Below are 19,828 nucleotides of genomic sequence, written 5' to 3'. Positions count from 1 at the left end.
TGTGCTTCCAAATAGTGTAAGTTTTCCTGGCTTTCCAAAATAAAAAGGGATTACAACTCCACCATCAAATGTCTTGAATAGGGAATGTCAACACACAAGAAAGCTTGAATGGTGCGTGAATTTATGGTGGACTGTCTCGATGTTGTCTGTCGATTCTAAATATTGTTTTAAGTGTAATATGTGGCTCCATTGGGTGGATTTGCCACCCAATCAAAGACATTGTTTGGGTTAAACTGGGAAGTGAGCTGGATCTCACAATGGGTCAGAGTGTCAATTAAGCCTTAGCACAAACTTTCCATATTCCCATTTTCTCTCCTTCCTTTCTGCCTCCCCCTAGGGTGGATAACAACACCTTAAGCAAACTGGTGGTCATGATCCATATATATTTTGGCTTTTTCATAATACCACCAGTTAGTAAAGCAGTAATAATTCACAGGTTATGGGTCTTTAGTCTTTTTCAGGGTGAACAAATGTATTACCAAGCATCTTAATGATAAAGACATCCATAAATTCTTATCATCCTCAAAAATTAACTTTTCATCATAGACTACCCAGGGCTAGAACAATTCAAAACTCTTACATGTACACTACACCCAAGGTTTCAAGAACTGTACCAAGAAATGTACCAATAATTAGCTACAAAGATGTTCATCTTCATCTTATTCTTTCCAGCTTTCTCCAGTGATCCTCTCACTGACATCCCACAACTTCTTTGCCAAACCAGGATCTTTTGCCTGTTTATTGCCTTCTCCGACTTTACAATCACTGTAGTAAAGGCCAGAGACACCTTCCAGCTCTTCTGCCACTGAACAGAAGATGGTTGTCTGTGCTCCTTGCTTGCAATCTTTCATGAACAGAAATGAAATAATCATTACAAATGGTTTAAGGAACGGGTTCTCCAGAATAGGTAAGTACCGCCATATGTCTGACTTGACACCACCAGGATGAAGAGCATAAACTGTCACTCCAGTTCCTAAAATACCAGAAAAATAATATTCATAAGGAACATCTTGATACCTCATGCTAGTTCTAGTTCTAAGTGTCAACTGAAAACAAATTAAAATTGTGAAATATAAACTGGAGAATCAGCAAGGCAAAAATCCAATGCTTCAGTTTTTCTCTCATTTGGATTTTTTTTCTCAAAAAAATTATTTTCAAAATAATTGAAATTTTTTTACAATAAATTATTGCTTACTGTTCTTCTTTTCTTACTTCCTTATCATTCAGACTTAACCATCCAAAACATTTGTACAACAACCATTCCCCAGTTTTTGAGTGGAATTGAATACATGGCTTGCCACTTAACCCTTTAGGTCTCATGAGCCACCAAGACAGGATTTCTCCTTACATATCAATACAAAGTCAAGCAGAAAAGTGATGAGAATAAAGAAAACTATCAATTAGGGGATTATTAGTTGATCCAATACCAAATTCTCCAAACTAACATCACAAGAACTATAAGACAGACAGTAAGGAGAATTACTAATGAGAACTTGGGAGTTATATATACTGATTCTCATTTAGAATTTGTTGCCAGATTCACCCAAATTTCATGGAACTCCTTAGACATTTTGAATACATAGTTTCCAGTCATGTGTGTGATCAGACAAAACAGCCTTACATGCACAATAACCTGGTCACAAACTTTTTCTTATTTGCCCACAACCTTCCAGCATATTGACAATATTGATTACACTGTGGAACAAACTAATTTAACTCACCCTCCAATCTTCGGCTCAATTCCTTTGTGAACACTACCTGGGCCAATTTTGATTGAGCATAACGTTCAAATCCCTGGCTGACTTTCTCCTTCGAAAGAACAAAATCATCCAGTTGTAGATTAGCACTCTTAAATTCATGGGCCAAGGCTGAGACATTTACAATGCGACTTGGTGCAGATTTCTTCATTTTGTCCAACAGAAGTAGTGTCAGAAGAAAATGGCTGAGATAGTTTACTTGGAATATGCTTTCATATCCATCCTTAGTCAATTGGTAAGACCCAATAAAGCCAGCGTTATTTACAAGAATGTCCAATCTTTCTTCAGTTTCATTGATGAGCCAAGCAAAGGCTCTCACAGACTCAAAGGAAGACAGGTCAACAATTCTGACAAGGACTTTATCACTTCCAGTCTCCGCAATAATGTCCTTTGCTGCATCTGTGGCTCTCTGTTCATCTCAACAAGCCAAAATGACCTTAGCACCCCTTTTAACTAGATCCAAAGCAGTCTCCTTTCCTATTCCTGTGTTTGCCCCTGTTACAATTACAGTCTTGCCTAAAAAATGGTATCTAGAGTTAGCATAAAAAAGAATTCCCAATCGTGAAAATTGTAGTCAGTCTCCATACAAGCCTAAAAGAATTTTCAAAATAGAAAATAATCTCTCGCACAATCCAAGGAACAAAGTCCCACTGGTGAGAAAATGCCAACACTTTATAATTTAATACAGCTCTCTCAATACAGCACAATCAGGTGCGTAATGACAGATGTTTGAAATGAGAAATCACAGTTTAAAAAATTAAATAAAAACAATAACTTATTTTCCAAAGTGTCCCGCCAACTGGTATAATGCTTTTTGGCTAAATATGACATTAAATCATTAGCGAACGAGTAGAAAATTTTTTACTGCAGGAGAACTTAAACATGAACACCCTTATCAGAATACTGCTCTTAAGTATGGACAGAAGAAAACTACCTTCGAGGTAGTCCTGTAGGAAATAAAAAAAGATGGTGCCAACAGAACTTAGATGATTTTTGTGATGACACTGGTTATTGACATCAACGCATCAGCCTTAACATAAATGAAAGCAAAACCCTTACAGTGCGTACATTAAATAAAATTATCTCCGCAATTTACATTCACTCTGACTTACCATCTAATCTTGCCTTGCTTCTACACACTCCTCCACCAAAATACCACTTCGTAAGCACTACCAAACAAACTGTTACTGCTGTGAAAACCAGCAGTCTTGAAATAATAGTTTGTGGGTCAAGAGATTCACCTTGTGTTCCTCCTTGAGAAGAATACACCAGTTTAGCCGTGTGCCGATAACACAAAGGAAGCTTCTACTGACAACATAGGCGGCCCAAGCTCACGTCTCGAGAAAAAGCCAACGATGAATTCATGAACGCGTCACGCGTTGTGTGACTCGGTGTTTAGTTACGGGAGGAACCGTTGAAAATTTGAACACGTTATAAGGCATAGTATGGGGAACGACATATAGTCGATTTACAACGATAAATATTTCGAAATCTGAATATTTTACACGTAAAATCAATAAAAACTTACTCATGCCCTGTGTATCCGTCGTAGTTTCTAGCGATTTCTGCTGTTTTAAGCTTGCTTTACCATCACTGTTAACCATGTTGACATGGTTAACAGTGATGGTAAAGCAAGCTTAAAACAGCAGAAATCGCTAGAAACTACGACGGATACACAGGGCATGAGTAAGTTTTTATTGATTTTACGTGTAAAATATTCAGATTTCGAAATATTTATCGTTGTAAATCGACTATATGTCGTTCCCCATACTATGCCTTATAACGTGTTCAAATTTTCAACGGTTCCTCCCGTAACTAAACACCGAGTCACACAACGCGTGACGCGTTCATGAATTCATCGTTGGCTTTTTCTCGAGACGTGAGCTTGGGCCGCCTGTGCTGACAATAGCTTTCTTAGTTTGCACCAAACAAAAATTCTAACCCACCCACCTTGGGACAAAAACAGAGAAGGCCAATCCAACAATTGACCAAAAATAAAAGATTACTCGATAATCCTATATTATTCAGTTGAATTAATAGTAAAAAACAACAACAAAACAAGGTCACGCGGACAAGCCTTCAAGGTCAAGTTATCTGTCACGCTGGGAAGGACGATCGTCAGTTTTTTGAAAGTTGATGTTAAATTGGGCTCTTCTTGAGTACCATTTGATTGAGAACAAACCTTTGTCTATGTTTTCACTAAAGGTCACCAACACACAGCAAGAGAGCCAAAGGAAAACAACCGCTACCGGTAACTTAGCCGCCATTCTCGTTTTAACACTAGCTCTTGTGATAAACGTGACCACTCACAGGCATCCCAAGCTCCAGCTGTAAAATGATCATCTTGTGCAAAAAGAGTGAGGGGAAAAAATAATAGAAAGGAAATATATACGACTGCCCTTAGGAATAAAAAAACAGTCAAATTCTCAATAAAAATACCTCACCTTACTTTCAAAGAGCATTACTTGTTTTGTTACCTCTTACTTTGTTGCAATGAGGTCGTTTCAGTGAGTTATCCATTTCTAGGGTTACAACCCCTGAGGGAAGGACAAGGCTGCACACCGGCCGATCCGAACACAGGCGGTCCAAGCTCCAGCTGTGACATAAAGAACAGAAAGAGAAGCCATTTTAGTGAGTTATCCATTTTAGGTTTACTACATACATATAAAAAGCTTCAGGGCTTTTCTTATGTACGTAGTAAACCTAGCTAGAGATGGATAACTCACTTAAATGGGTTCATTTCAACAAAGTAAGCAGTCAGATAAGCGATACGCTGTGGAAGTAAGGTGAGATATTTTTATTGAGAATTTGAATTATTATTTTTAATTTGTTAGAGCAGTCGTAAATATTCCCATACAAACTCTTGAAATATTTCGCCATGACTGTTATTTCGCATGATAATCTCACAGCTGGCGCTTGGGTCACCTGTGATCCGAGAAGCAAAAAATCCAATCTTAAAATGACCAGGCGGCCTCAAATCTAGCAAATCAGAATTCAAGCACATTTACTTTAGTCTCATTTCGATTCACTAACAACTCTATCCTCCCCATGAAACTGACGCTAACCCGCAGTTTGCTTTCAAAATGTCCCAGTTTTGACGTTTCTAACGACTCGCGTACACGACCGTCAAAGTCAGCTCGGTAACCCTGACCTGCAAACCTGATTTCTTCCACTCTACCCCTCTTGTTTACCTAGAAAAGGTGGGAGAGGGGGGAGGGGCAAAGGTGAGTTTACAATTTAACTTTTTAGCATCTTGATTTGGGATATCTTTGTAGACTCAAAGTCTAGAGTAGGGTTCATATTCCTTGGGAAATAACTTAGCTGACCTCCTGTGTTGAGGCCTCCATGCTGTGCCTGCATGGCGAGCTGCTGACTGACACTTGGTTGTCATATGATCACAAGGTTTTATCCATTCAATCATTTCAGTTGTTTTTTTTAACCCTCTCTTCCACTCCAGGGACTCTCCTCATTAAAGATGCCTAAACAGATTCCCTTTTTTTTGCTGTGTTGTGCAAGAGGGGTGTGACAGGAATAACTGTGTAAGTTTCTTCACCTCAGTGCAAATATATGAATTTAATATATCTAAAATCATTATTCATCACTTGGATGGTTTATTTGGACCCAACATATTGACCAGCACCCAGTTTACTTGTTGGCTCAGTTGGTAGAGCGCTGCACCGGTATCACAGAGGTCATGGGTTCAAATCCTGTACAGGCCTGAAAATTTTTTTTCAGGTCTTATTTCAACTACTAGTTTAGTAGTGTTCTTAGCTGTAAGGATCTCTTATATTTGTTTCTTCACCGCAGTGCAAATGTATGAATTTCATATATCTAAAATCATTAAACTTGTAAGTGTTATCAATGGGCTGGTGTGTGTAGTACTGGCACATTTTTGAAGTCATTTTCTCAATACACTCTTTGGAGAATACTAGATGTCATTCTACCAGATCTCTATGCTACAGCCTACAACAGCTCTATAACTTTGGTCATGTCATGCTGCACCAGCTTGGAGGGCCTAAGCTGTAACACAGTACCAGGACTTCCCCTCTTGATAAAGAGTCATTTTTGCTAACTCATGGAATGATTTGCTAAACTTTATAAGGCCATCAAACTACCTCTTAGCTCTCATAAAACATTATGACCTACTTCCTTTCATTGATGATATTACAGTTCACGTGTCTTAAAAGGCTACGCAGTTGTACTAAGCTACAAAAACAAGTTAAGTTAACTATGAAAATGCTTCACTAGAGTTTAATCTTTCCAGCTTTCTCCAGTGATTCTCTCACTAACATCCCACAACTTCTTGGCCAAACCAGGATCTTTAGCCAGTTTGTTAACCTCTTTGACTTTACAATCGCTGTAGTAAAGGCCTGAGACACCCTCCAGCTCTTCTGCCACCGAACAGTAGATGCTAGTCTGTGCTCCTTGCTTGCAGTCTTTGAAGAACAGAAACATCACGAGCATTACAAATGGTCGTATATAAGGTTTCTTCAAAACTTCCAAGTTTCGCCAAATGTCTGAACTGACAACACCAGGATGAAGAGCATAAACTGTCACTCCAGTTCCTAGGGGGAGGCAAAAAAACAATTTAAAAGAGTCCATTTACCAGAGCTAATAAACAACAATAAATTCCTAGACTCTCAGCGACATCTGTTAATTGAAATATAATATATTTCCACAAAGTAAATTTTAAGTTGTAGAAAAGGAAAAGTTTGATAACAAGACATTACAATCGCACATGTGATAACAACAACCTATTTCTGTGGTATGATTGGTGATCTGTACTCCAGAACATGTAACTCACCTTCCAGTCTTCGACTCAGTTCCTTTGTGAACACCACCTGGGCCAACTTTGATTGAGCATAACGTTGAAATGCATCACACTTTTCCTCAGACAATTTAAAATCCTCAAGCTGGAGTTCAGCATTCCTTCCTTCATGTGCCTTGGATGAGACATTTACAATGCGACTTGGTGCTGATTTCTTCATTTTGTCCAACAGAAGTAGAGTCAGAAGAAAATGACTGAGATAGTTTACTTGGAATACACTTTCATATCCATCTTCAGTCAACCTGTAATACTCCCCAAGTCCTGCATTGTTTACCAGAATGTCCAGTCTTTCTTCAGTTTCATTGATGAGCTTGGCAAAGGCTCTCACAGACTCAAAGGAAGACAGGTCAACAATTCTAACATGGACTTTGTCACTTCCAGTCTCTGCAATAATGTCCTTTGCTGCATCTGTGGCTCTCTGTTCATCTCGGCAAGCCAAAATGACCTTAGCACCCCTCCTGGCAAGGTCTGAAGCAGTCTCCTTCCCTATTCCAGTGTTTGCCCCTGTTACAATAACAGTCTTACCTACAAGAAAATGGCAAAGTCAGCAAAACCTTGGTACAAATTTGTAACTGATCTCTGTGCAGAGGTATACAGATTACATCAAGCAGTGATAGATATTTTATTTATTTTTGTTGTCAGTCTTGCTGAAAGGCAGCATTTTAAATAAACATAAATTGTTGTCATATGTAAATTAAACTGTGGTATCCATCATGAGGACTAGCTGTCTTGCACTGAGATTAATTTTATATTCATCAAAGTATAACAGAGATAGGATGAACTTGAGCATAACCCAAGCTGTCAAAAGGCCATGGCAACTGAATGTTCACACATCACTGTTTTACAACAGCTATAAAATAATGATTCTGTGTGCCAAGTTCCATGGGTCAGTAACCATTGTTAGCTCAAGTCTGATCCTGTATAAATTTCATCTGCACCACAGACATGTTGGCCAAGTAAATTTCTCACACTAGGCACAGTGGTATCAGGTTACTCTCCACTTTGAAAAATTTGCTACCTGTGGCAAATTGACTCAAGCATTATGTGCAGTGTCTCAAATATGGATCTTTAACTGTTAAATGTTAAACTTACATCATGTGAAAGCTTACGTCTTTTATTTTATCATTTTTTGGTTTCAATGATGGAAAAATTAAAAGTGCACACAAACAGGGTGAAATCCAAAGAAAGAGCCTTTAATGTCAACAACTCACTTCACCACAAGTGGCAAGTTTACTACAGCTGGTGGTGGTGAGTTTGTTGTGGTGGTGAGTTGATTGTAAACCTGCTTAGTGTATGTTTTAATCTTTATTAACTCTGCTGAAATGCAGTCTTACCATCTAATCTTGTCTTACTCTTGCACACTCCTCCACCAAAATGCCACTTAATGAGTCCCACCAGACAAACTGTAACTGCTGTGAAAGCTGCCAGTTTTGTAGCAGTACTTTGGAAAATCAATGTATCTCCTTGGTGTGATCAAAGAAAAGAATGATTGTAAGAAAAATGACATTTCATTACACTTCGATAAAATACTCATAATAGCAGAGCTCGCAGAGCACAGTCCCATAATTATACAAAATAGTAGTAACCCATCAAGCCGGAAAAATTTGGATGTATGACCATACAACCGACCATACAAGGTGCTACTTTTAGCATGCATGGCCAACTGTACCACGGGCACTATCTTATAATCAGTCCTCTACACAGACACAGAGAAGTTGCGAATGAAAACCATTAATATTACCATAGTAGGGGCTTTAGTTTTGTTGAAGAGACGTGCAGGAAAAAAAAAAGCGAGCTCCGCTTTTAGGCTTGCCTAAATCTATATATTAATAAAACATATCGACACATGGAACAGTTTACCATCATCAGTAGTTGAACTTGACTCAATTAATGCTTTTAAGAAAGCTCTTAAATCAACATTTTTTAACTAGGCCTATGACTAAAAATTAAATTATTCTATGTATTATACATTATTTAGTTATAATCTTAAACAAAATAGTTATCTTAGATATGTCTTCTTTATTTAGATTTTATATTTATATAGATATATGCCTGTATGTAAAATGTTTCAGTATGTATATGTATATTGCATAGTATTAAATTTTTATATCTGGGGTATAGTTTACAATGAGGATTAAGTTCCTCCCTTCTATAACCCTTTTTTAATAATAATATGTTATATGTTATTATTTAAATAAAGTTGTTATAAAATAGTAATAATAATAATATTTAATATTTATATTGTACATTTTCTACAAAAAATAATCAAATGCACTCTTTAGACAACATAAAAACCTTTTGAATTCTAAAATACTTTAAGATGCAAACATATAAATTATGTGTTGTGTTTCAATTTTTCCATATTTTTTTTATTTCAAAACCAGATTAACTTTGATCTAACAGGTCTTACTTGGTTCTAGATCTCTTAAAAACAATAAGAGACAATGAAATACAAAATTGGAAAATTTTCAACTCAAAGAAAAATTTGCATCAAAGAAAAGACAAACATTGTGATCCAAATAATTTTTACTCGCCCACTCTTTCTTATAAAGTGCAATTGCATCCATGTTTGAGTTATTATTGTTAAACCTCGAACTAAGTAGGGGTGGGTGGATGCAAAAAACTTGCCCCAGAAAAAACAATGTGTCGTAAGTCAGATGTCTCCAGATGAACGAAAGTTTTTTGAAAAGTTATTTTTCACTGGAGAATTATCTGGATTAGAGTGAAACATAGACCCAGTCAAAAGAGTATTGTTTACTCCTGAAAAATTAAGATCTACCCAATTCACAAATACAACGTAACCCCATCCAATGTCGTCTAATTGAGCTTCAGGTATCTGTGTTTTAATGGGCCCTCGATGTATCCGAAAGAAATAAACTCTCAGAACATAACAAAATGTTTCTGTCTCCTAATAACGAAAACAGCTACCAACGGATGCCACTCGTCGCGCCGTTTTCAGCTGTTATAAGTTGGAAACTTGCAGGGACTCCTGAAATAATTGAAGTACATTTGTGAATAACATACATAAATACAAACCTTTCATGGTCTCTTCACCTAAAGATACCTTTAAAAAGCTGGAGAAAAGGAGGGCTACAGCACTAACCGACAGATTCTCTATTTCCGTTTCATACCATGACAGCAGGGATAACCGAAACGGACTGGTAATAGATTAGTCTCCGGTCTCTTTATCTGCGCGGTTTAACGCACAACAAAGTAAAGGTGTCAGGGCGTCTTAACGTTAAGAAGCTCGCGATTGTTTATTCGACTGGCCAATTGTTTGATTTTAAGTTGGTACAAAATTATTTCTCTCTCCAACCTTCCTCTGCTGTAAAAATTCAAAGATGGCAGCTATAACCAAGCACTCGCCTGCTCTGCAGGCTGGAACATTTGTTACCTATAGGTTCAAGGAATTGAACGCACAAGAGTTTTACCCATATGATTAAAAGCGTATAGTTGATTAGATCCTCACAAAAATTGTTTAATTGTTCCTGTCAGTCGATAGTTGACCGCAATAACTCTGATCTAATCAATGAGTTGTTTGACTCCTACAACTACACTTTGGACCGGAAAGATGTGGTGATTCTGTACTCAAATTTAGTCGTGCAACCTTGTCGCGTTTTTCTTGAGTCATGGCAACCAACGGTTCTGGATGCAAGACTGTGCCACGTCTAAGCGATCTTAGCATGCAGCAAGTGAAGGCAACGACACTTTCAACAGAAGTACTTCTCTTCCTCCCAAATGAAGTACTTCGGGATTTTTGCTGGATAAATTCGAAACATAGACGATACATTATCCTCATAAGCGATATTCCCACTAAATCCGGCGAGATGGAAACATGGTCTCTGGCGCGATTTGCGGTTATCACGCTTTAAAGAGGGAGTATTTATTTGGCGAATATCAAACAGTGGTGTCTCTAGACCAACTGGAGAGTGTAACGTGAAAGAACTCAGTCCTAGTAAAAGAAATTTTGTCCTGAATACAAAAAGTTACCGAAACAAGACTGGTAAATTTGAATGAGACAAGTTGTCAAACTGAGCAAACACGGACAGAGGCTCGATAATACCAAGAAATAACTCGTTTGAATTTTAAAGAACAATTACTTCCTTGAGCTTAAATTTACCAGAGAATTTCTTTAATTTGCACAAAGAGAAACAATAAGCGTGAAGATGGTTATGCAATTAGGAAAATTACAAAGACAATCATTTTAGTCCTACTGGATCAGAAAGGTAGTTCGCCAGTTGTTTGAATTGAACTCTCCTGAGAAAGGTATAAAGGACAGGCCGAATCCTACAGCCGTGGAAAGATTCATTCTGACGCTCAAAATAAAGATCTGTCGCCATGATCTTCAAGATGGACCATGGCCATCAGATTTTGACAGCCTGCGATCGACTACTTGAAACATTCATGATCAACCAAAAAGATAGCATTGCCTGATCGAGATGCGATCACACTGTTACACTGGCACTTTAACATGAGTTACATACGCTGCCAAACATAGGCACGGTCAATCGCGATTATTAAAGACAACTAACAACATTTTTTTTAGAGTTAATTAACCGGTCTTTCCTACCCACCTACCTCTAGATCGCTTAACATTTGCATGAAGGACCGGTGAGAATTATCTATCAATTATTTTGATATTAAAACTACTTTTTTCTCTTTTTGAGTTTGAATAAGTTCGGCATCAAAAGGCTTAAAACAAAATACACGATGTCATCGGAGACTTATGCGGAAAAATTATACCACGTAACTAACTCTGTTTACCATGCATGGTCTATAAGATAACTCTCGTCACAGCTTTTGCCGCTGCTTAGGGACTCAGTAATTACCTCGGTGCAACTATAAGGAGCAGATTTAGGAGAAGTGAAAAGTTAGGGAAGGTACAAAACTTTGCATTAGTAATGATTTCCTGGAAAATTCTCCGCGACATCTTTGAACTAGCATTCAGAATTGGTGTTAACATTGTAAACCGAGTAATATTTTCAAATAACAACGTACTTTGTCATAGCAGCTGTTACTTGGAAGATGGAAACAATAGCGAAAACAATAAATCTTCTTTGGGGACCAATGCTTTGCTACAGAATAGTATGGGATAATACGGAATCAAACGTTTCCCACGCAAACTAAGAGGAATTTTTCCTATTTGTTTTGCTTTGAAATTACTTTTCTAAAACACAGATCGCAATGAGGCAATGAGATATTTGCAGCTGAGTTCTATGTCCCAGGTCCCATGTCCTTTCGTGATGTTAAACACGATTAGATTCGAGGCATAATATGTAAAATGCAGTGATAACAGAACTAGTTTTTATAACTGAAAAAAATCCACGTGATTCACAAACGTCGATACTAAACCCAAAAACGTTTGGCCTCGTTTTGGCAAAAAAAAATTGAAACAGACGACGTAAAATCACCTGATTAAGAATTTGCATGATACTTTTTTCCACTGCGGAATATTTAGAGATAAAAGCAATCATTTCTAACTAAATAAACCGAACGGAATTTTGCCCATATCGTTCGTTATGGAGCATCTAATGCACGCGAAATTCAAGGCCAGATTAGCCCCCGGTTTCTTATTTACCTCAGAATGCAATGGTGACCATTGTGCTAAACTTCGAGAATCTTGGCAAATGCAACCTTCGAATACACCTAACAAATACGTTTTCCTTGCAACGTGAAATCCGCAAATGATTCCGCGCTGAAAATTTCCGTCCTTAATCGTGGATCGAGAATGAATAAATACAACGGGTGACTCTTCAACCCGAGAAATAAAAATCTGTCTTGCGATGTAACCTGGTTCAACAGCCATTGCATAGTTTGGCTCAACTCGGAAGTTTTTGGATGTAGCAGATACATATATCTTGAAGTGAACAAACCATCTCCTGTCGGAAATTTTTCAGAGAAATTGAATATGTAAAGTACGATAAACGGTAAGCATATTGCTAAGCGTCGCAATGGAAACGTGGTATAATTGTGTTTAATTGCTTCAGTCGCTCGTAGAAATGATAGCAAAATTATGTTCAGCTACAACGAAAAATTTCGTTACTATTGAAAAGGAAAAACATTAATTTGTAAGAATAAGGCAAACATTGGGGAACAAATTCGGAGCTTGTTCCATGTTGCTCTGCTGCCATTCATATCACGACAGTTTTGAAAAAAAAATTTCACGAATATGACTTAAAAAGGAGTAAACATAAACATGTGTACAAAAAAACGTTATTATTTTCATTATGGCAAATGTGGGACAAACAGACCACATTTTCTACCTAAATGTAAGGTCTTGATAAACAAAATTTAATTAACCGACATCATACCACAAAGCTACAAAGACAACTTAAGTTAACTAAGAAAATGTTTCACTAAAGTTTAATCTTTCCAGCTTTCTCCAGTGATTCTCTCACTAACATCCCACAACTTCTTGGCCAAACCAGGATCTTTAGCCAGTTTGTTACCCTTTTTGACTTTACAATCGCTGTAGTAAAGGCCAGAGACACCCTCCAGCTCTTCTGCCACAGAACAGTAGATGCTAGTCTGTGCTCCTTGCTTGCAGTCTTTGAAGAGGAGAAACATCAATAGCATTACAAATGGTCGTATATAAGGTTTCTTCAAAGCCTTCCAGTTTCGCCAAATGTCTGACGTGACAGCACCAGGATGAAGAGCATAAACTGTCACTCCAGTTCCTAAAGGGAGGCAAAAAACTAATTGAAAAGAGCCCATTTGCCAGAGCTAATAAACACCTATCAAATCCTTGTTACTCTCAGTAACACCTGCCAGTACCTCTTGAGATTACACATTTTATCATTAATTGAAATATAATATATTTCCACAAAGTAAATTTCAAGTTGTAGAAAAGGAAAAGTTTGTTAACAAGTCATTAAAATCGCACATGTGATCACAACAACTTATTTCTGTGGTTTGATTGGTGATCTGTACCCCGGAACATTTCACTCACCTTCCAGTCTTCGACTCAGTTCCTTTGTGAAAACCACCTGGGCCAACTTAGATTGAGCATAACGTTGAAATCCATTGAACTTTTCCTTGGACAATTTAAAATCCTCAAGCTGGAGTTCAGCATTCCTTTGTTCATGTGCCAGGGATGAGACATTTACAATGCGACTTGGTGCTGATTTCTTCATTTTGTCCAACAGAAGTAGGGTCAGAAGAAAATGGCTGAGATAGTTTACTTGGAATACACTTTCATATCCATCCTCAGTCAACCTGTAATTTCCCCCAAGTCCTGCATTGTTTACCAGTATGTCCAGTCTTTCTTCTGTTTCATTGATGAGCTTGGCAAAGGCTCTTACAGATTCAAAGGAAGACAGGTCAACAATTCTAACATGGACTTTGTCACTTCCAGTCTCTGCAATAATGTCCTTTGCTGCATCTGTGGCTCTCTGTTCATCTCGACAAGCCAAAATGACCTTAGCACCCCTCTTAACTAGATCCAAAGCAGTCTCCTTTCCTATTCCAGTGTTTGCCCCTGTTACAATTACAGTCTTACCTAAAAAAAAAAGTAAAATGGTAAAGCATAAAAAAAGAACTTCCAATCATTTAAATTAAGATTAATTTTATATTCATCAGGGTATAACAGAGATAGGATGAACTTGAGCTGAACCCAAGCTGTCAAAAAACCATGGCAAATGAATGTTCACACATCACTGTTTTACAACACCTATAAACTAATAAGATTCTACATGCCAAGTTCCATGGATCAGTAACCACTGTTAGCTTAAGTCTGAACTTGTATAAATTTCATCTACACCACAGACATGTTGGCCATGTAAATTTCTCACACTAAGCACAGTGGTATCTGGCAAATTCCCCACTATGACAAATTTGCTACCAGTTGCAAATTGACTCAGATGCCATATCCAGTGTCTCAAGTATGGAATGTTAACTGTTAAATGTTAAACTTACATCATGTGAAAGCTTACATCTTTTATTTTATTATTTTTTTTTTTTGGTTTGAATGATGGAAAAATTATAAGTGCATATAAACAAAGTGAAATCCAGAGAAAGAACCTTGAACAATGATCATCAACAACTCACTTTACCACAAGTGGCAAGTTTACTGTAACTGGTAGTGGTGAGTCAATTGTAAACCAGCACAGTGTATGTTCTAATCTTTATTATCTCTGCTAAAATGCAGTCTTACCATCTAATCTCACCTTACTCTTGCACACTCCTCCACCAAAATGCCATTTAATAAGTACCACCAGACAAACTGTGACTGCTGTGAAAGCCACCAGTTTTGTAGCAGTACTTTGGGAAATCAATGGGTCTCCTTGATGTGATAAAAAAAAAAAAAACATTAATATAGGAAAAATGAATTTTAACAACACTTCAACAAAACACTCATTAGACAACACTAAAACCTTTTGAGGTTTAGCATATTTTGAGAAATAAACATATAAATTATGTCTCAAATTTTTTCCACATTTTTCAAATTTCAAAACCAGATTAATTTTGATCATACAGGTCTTACTTGGTTCCAGATCTCTAAAAATAATAAGAGACAATGAAATACAAAATTGGAAAATTATCAACCCCAAGGAAAATTTGCATCAAAGTAAAGACAAACTTTGTGTTCAAAAGAATTCTTACTCGCTCACTCTTCCTTATAAAATACACTTGCATCCATGTTTGCGTTATTATTGCTAAACCTTGAACTAAGCAGGGGTGGGTGGATGCAAAAAAAAGTTGCCCCAGAATAAACATTGTGCAATTATTTAGCATTTTCGAAACGCTCAGTTGTAGAGTAGGCGTTTTCAGATGTCTCCAGATGAACGAACATTTTTTGAGAAGTTATTTTTCACAGGAGAATTTGTCTGTATTAATTAGAGTGAAACACATACCCGGTCAAAAGAGTATTATTTACTCTTGAAAAATTAAGAGCTACTTAATCCACCGTGACAAATATAATAACAAAACCCCTTCCAAAATCGTCTAAATGAGCTTCAGATAACCGAGTTTTAATGGGCACTCGATATATCTGAAAGAAATAAACTCTCATAACATAACAAAATGTTTCTGTCTCCTACTTTCCGCTAACTGACCAAACAGCTAACACTGGTAATTGTGCAACTCGTCGCGCCGTTTCCAGCTGTTAAAAGCTGGAAACTTGCAGGAACTTCAGAGATAATGGAGTACATTTGTAAACAAAAGACATTCAGACAAACCTTTCGTGGTCTCTTCACCAAAAGATACCTCAAAAAAGCAAGAGAAAACGAGAGCCACAGCACTAGCCAACAAACACTCCATCTTGTTTCCTGCGATAGCACCGGAATGATCGAGAACGGACTGGTAATAGATTAGTCTCCGGTCTCTCTCTATCTGCGCGGGCTAAGGCTCAGAGCTAAGGTAAAGGTGTCTTATCAGGACGAGTTAATTTTAAGAAGCTCGCGATCGTTTATTCGAGTGGCCATTGTTTGATTTTAAGTTGGTACAAATTTCTTTCTCTCTCCAGCCTTCCTCTACTGTAAAAATCAAAGATACCAGCCATAATTTTCACCGAGCACTCGCCCGCCAAAATTATGCCTGCTCTGCAGGCTGGAACATTTGTTACTTGTGGGTTCAAGTAATTTAACGTACAAGAGATTTACCCATATGGTGAAAAGCGTACAATTCATTAGATCCTTACAAAAATTATTCATTGGCTCCTACTAGTCGATAATTGACCGCAATAACTCTGATCTAATTAACTAACACAGTTTACTTATTCATTATTAATTCAAGCGAGCTTTTGTAAAGAATATGTACATTTTCTTCAGGGTAAAGATAACTTAGAGCCCGAATGGGAATTTGATTTGAACGGAATTTGCATTGTAGTTGTTTGATTCCTACAACTACACTTTGGACCGTGAAGATGAGGTGATTCTGTACTCAAATTTAGTCGTGCAACCATATTGCGTTTTCTTGAGTCATGACAACCAACAGTTCTGAATACAAGACTGTGGCACGTTTAAGCGATCTTACCATTCAGCAATTGAAGGCAACGACACTTTCAACAGAAGTACTTCTCTTCCTTCCAAATGAAGTACTTCGAGATTTGTGCTGGATAAATTCGAAACATAGACGATACATTATCCTCATAAGCGATATTCCCACTAAATCAGATGGAAACATGGTCTCAGGTGCGATTTGCGGTTATCACGCTTTAAAAAGGGAATTTTTATTTGGCGAGTATCAAACAGTTGTATCTCTGGACCAACTGGAGAGTGTAACGTGGAAGAACTCAGTCCAAGTAAAAGAAATTTTGTTCTACATACAACAAGTTATCGAGACAAGTTGTCAATCTGAACAATCGCGGACAGAGGCACGATTATACCAAGAAGTAACCCGTTGGATTTTAAAGAACAAATACTTCTTTGAGCTTAAATTTACCAACGAATTTCTTGAATTTGCACAAAAAGAAACAATAAGCGTGAAGATGGTTGTACAGTAAGAAAATTACAAAGACAATCATTTTAGTCCTACTGAATCAAAAAGGCAGCTCGCTAGTTGTTTGAATTGAACTCCCCTAGGAAAGGAAACAAAGAACAGGCAAAACACAATTTTTATAAAGCAGCTGACGCACATTAAAAACTATTCTTTTTTTTTTTTTGCCTCAACACAGAAATTTTTTTCCGCACGGCCTCGTAGCAAAGCCAACTAGTATACATTTGGAAGCGTACGTTGCCACCATTTTATTTTTGGAAAGTGTGAGCGTGGAAGCCTGAGAAAGAGATCCAAAGATAACCTTGAGACCACCTTGAGGTAGGCTGGTCTCCAATGCTCCGTGGAAACTGAATCCTACAGCAATGGAAAGACTCACGCTCCAAAAACTATGGCCATGATCTTCAAGGTGGACCATGGCAATCAGGTTTTCACAGCCTGCGATCGACTGTTTGAAACATCCATGATCAAACAGAAAGTTGAGTTGGCATTGCCTGCCCGAAATGCGATCACACTGTCACACTGACGCTTCATCCTAATGAGTTACATGCGCTGCCAAACATAGACATGGCCAATCTCGACCAGCAAAGACAATTAACAACATTTTTTTTAAAGTTAATTAACCGATCTGTTCTTCCCACCACAGGTCCCGGGTTCAAGTCCTCCTCCCTGCCACTATGTTGATTTGTCTTCGGTGGCCCCGAATTCAACTCCTGCACGCTTTGTAAATAGCCAACTGGTCTGCCTCCTACCAGTTGGGGTTTTTAACGAGTTTCTGTTCATTTACGATATTTGTTTCCTCATTTACAGTGTCCCCAATTAGCACAGCAGTGCTAAATACGCTGACACTTAAATAAAGTTATTATTATTATTATTATTATTATTATTATTATTATCTATCGATTATTCGGAAATTAAAACTACTTTTTGCTCTTTTCGAGTTTGAATAAGTTCGGAATCAAACGACTTAAAAAAAATTCTCGAATCATATGTAGCCCGGAAGGGTAAGCTGTGGTAAACGTTCTATTTTTTCATTTGAAATTCTAAGGAAGTCTTGATTCAGTTCAATCGTCAACCAGTGTTGATATTTCACTATCCACCTGGCAACATGTCCATAAAGGTAACTTGTTTGTCTTGATGGGCAGCCTGTCGGTTTACAGATATGGCGGATGGTGTCCCTGTGCGAGAAGCCCAACAGCTTGTATTTAGTGATATGTTGAACTATATGAAAGTGAAATGTGATCATCGCAGTAAATTTTCCAATTTAAGCAATTGGAAAGAAGAAGCCTGAAAAAAAAAAAAAAAAAAAAAAAATCAGGGCTTCATCCCGTTGAAGCCCTGATTTTTTTCAAGCTTCTTCTTTCCAATTGCTTAAATTGGAAAATTTACTGCGATGATCACATTTCACTTTCATCTACAACCGCAGTACAAATATGAATTATTTCATATAAACTTCACATGTTGAACTATATCTAAAGGTGACATAAAACACATGATGTCATCGGAGACTTATGTGGAAAAATTATACCAGGTAACTAACTCTGTTTACCATGGTCTATGAGATAACTTTTGTCAGAGCTTTTGGTGTTGCTTAGGTACTCGGTAATTACCTCGGTGCGACTATAAGGAGCAGATTTAGGAGAAGTGAAAATTATCCGTGATTTTTTGACGTAGCATTCAGAAGCGGTGATTGGTGTTAACATTGTAAACCGAGCAAGATTTTCAAATAACAACATACTTTGTCATGGCAGCTGTTACTTGGAAGATGGAAACAATAGCGAAAACAATAAATCTTCTTTGGGGACCAATGCTTTGCTTCAGTATGAGGTAATACGGAATCTTTCCTAAAACTTTTCCCACGCGAACTAAGAGGTATTCTGTTTGTTTATTATGCTTTGAAATTACTTTTCCAAAACACAGATCGCAATGAGATATTTGCAGCTGAGAGCCGTACGTGTCCCAGGTCCCATGTCTTCTCGTATGTGAAACACGAATGGATTTGAGGCATAATATGTAATATGCAATGGTAACAGAACAAGTTCCACGTGATTCACAAACGTCGATACTAAACCCCAAAACGTTTGGAATAGTGTTGACCAAACAAAATTGAAACGCATAAAAAAATCACTTGACTGAGAATACCAGATACTTTTTTCCTCCGCGAAATATTTATAGATAAAAGCAATCAATTCTAACAGGTAAACCGAACGGAGTTTTGCCCATATCGTTCGTTTTGAAGCATGTAATGCGGGTGAAATTTAAGACCAGATTTGCCCTCTATTTCTTATTTAACTCAGAATGCAAGAGTACGTCGTTCATATCGCTTACCTTTCGAGCTGATTTCGCTGCACCATTGCACTAAATTTCGGGGATCTTGGCAAATGCAACCTTCGAAGACACCAAACAAAAAAGTTTTCCTAGAAAGGTGAAATCCGCAAGTGATTCCGCGCTGAAAATTTCCGTCCTTAATCGTGCATCGAGAATGAATAAATACAACAGGTGACTCTTCAACTCGAGTGATAAAAATCAGTCTTGCGATGTAACCTGGTTCAACAGCAATAGCATAGTTCTGGCTCAACTCGGAAGTTTTCATGTAGCAGATACATATATCTTGAAGTGAACCAACCATCTCCTGTCGGAATTTTTCAATGAAATTGAATATGTAAACTACGATTAACGATCGGTAAGCCTATTGCTAAGCGTCGCAGTGGAAGCGTGGTTTAATTGTATTAAATTGCTTTGGTCGTTCGTAGAAATAAAAGCAAAATTATGTTCAGGTGCAACAAAAAATTTCATTACTATTGAAAAGGAC

The 19,828-nt window shown here is 37.5% G+C and overlaps 3 protein-coding genes and 1 pseudogene across 4 annotated transcripts; all 4 read right to left on the bottom strand.

The window, feature by feature from the left end:
- Positions 1 to 487: 487 nt before the first annotated feature.
- LOC149041949 (retinol dehydrogenase 12-like) lies at positions 488 to 4,096 on the bottom strand (annotated as a pseudogene). The gene is made up of 4 exons (XR_016188212.1): positions 3,940 to 4,096; positions 2,870 to 3,010; positions 1,722 to 2,273; positions 488 to 973 (listed from the first exon to the last, which is right to left on the bottom strand). The product of XR_016188212.1 is annotated as a retinol dehydrogenase 12-like (transcript).
- A 1,244-nt stretch (positions 4,097 to 5,340) lies between these two features.
- LOC149041948 (retinol dehydrogenase 12-like) lies at positions 5,341 to 9,740 on the bottom strand. Its single transcript, XM_089211590.1, has 4 exons — positions 9,622 to 9,740; positions 7,920 to 8,048; positions 6,562 to 7,110; positions 5,341 to 6,322 (listed from the first exon to the last, which is right to left on the bottom strand). Exons 1-4 carry the CDS (start codon positions 9,626 to 9,628, stop codon positions 6,009 to 6,011), a joined length of 999 nt encoding a protein of 332 aa, XP_089067716.1. The 5' UTR covers positions 9,629 to 9,740; the 3' UTR covers positions 5,341 to 6,008.
- A 2,785-nt stretch (positions 9,741 to 12,525) lies between these two features.
- On the bottom strand, positions 12,526 to 15,892 carry LOC149041947 (retinol dehydrogenase 12-like). Its single transcript, XM_089211585.1, has 4 exons — positions 15,762 to 15,892; positions 14,738 to 14,866; positions 13,535 to 14,083; positions 12,526 to 13,262 (listed from the first exon to the last, which is right to left on the bottom strand). The coding sequence occupies exons 1-4, from the start codon at positions 15,841 to 15,843 to the stop codon at positions 12,949 to 12,951; spliced, it is 1,074 nt and encodes a 357-aa protein (XP_089067711.1). The 5' UTR covers positions 15,844 to 15,892; the 3' UTR covers positions 12,526 to 12,948.
- A 1,011-nt stretch (positions 15,893 to 16,903) lies between these two features.
- On the bottom strand, positions 16,904 to 19,670 carry LOC149041946 (uncharacterized). Its single transcript, XM_089211586.1, has 2 exons — positions 19,345 to 19,670; positions 16,904 to 18,194 (listed from the first exon to the last, which is right to left on the bottom strand). The coding sequence occupies exons 1-2, from the start codon at positions 19,643 to 19,645 to the stop codon at positions 18,109 to 18,111; spliced, it is 387 nt and encodes a 128-aa protein (XP_089067712.1). The 5' UTR covers positions 19,646 to 19,670; the 3' UTR covers positions 16,904 to 18,108.
- Positions 19,671 to 19,828: the final 158 nt, after the last annotated feature.

The sequence above is a fragment of the Pocillopora damicornis genome, chromosome 7 (assembly GCF_964200805.1).
Source record: "Pocillopora damicornis chromosome 7, jaPocDami1.2, whole genome shotgun sequence".
Taxonomy (NCBI): domain Eukaryota; kingdom Metazoa; phylum Cnidaria; class Anthozoa; order Scleractinia; family Pocilloporidae; genus Pocillopora; species Pocillopora damicornis.
This window is presented reverse-complemented; position numbering and strand designations above follow the sequence as displayed.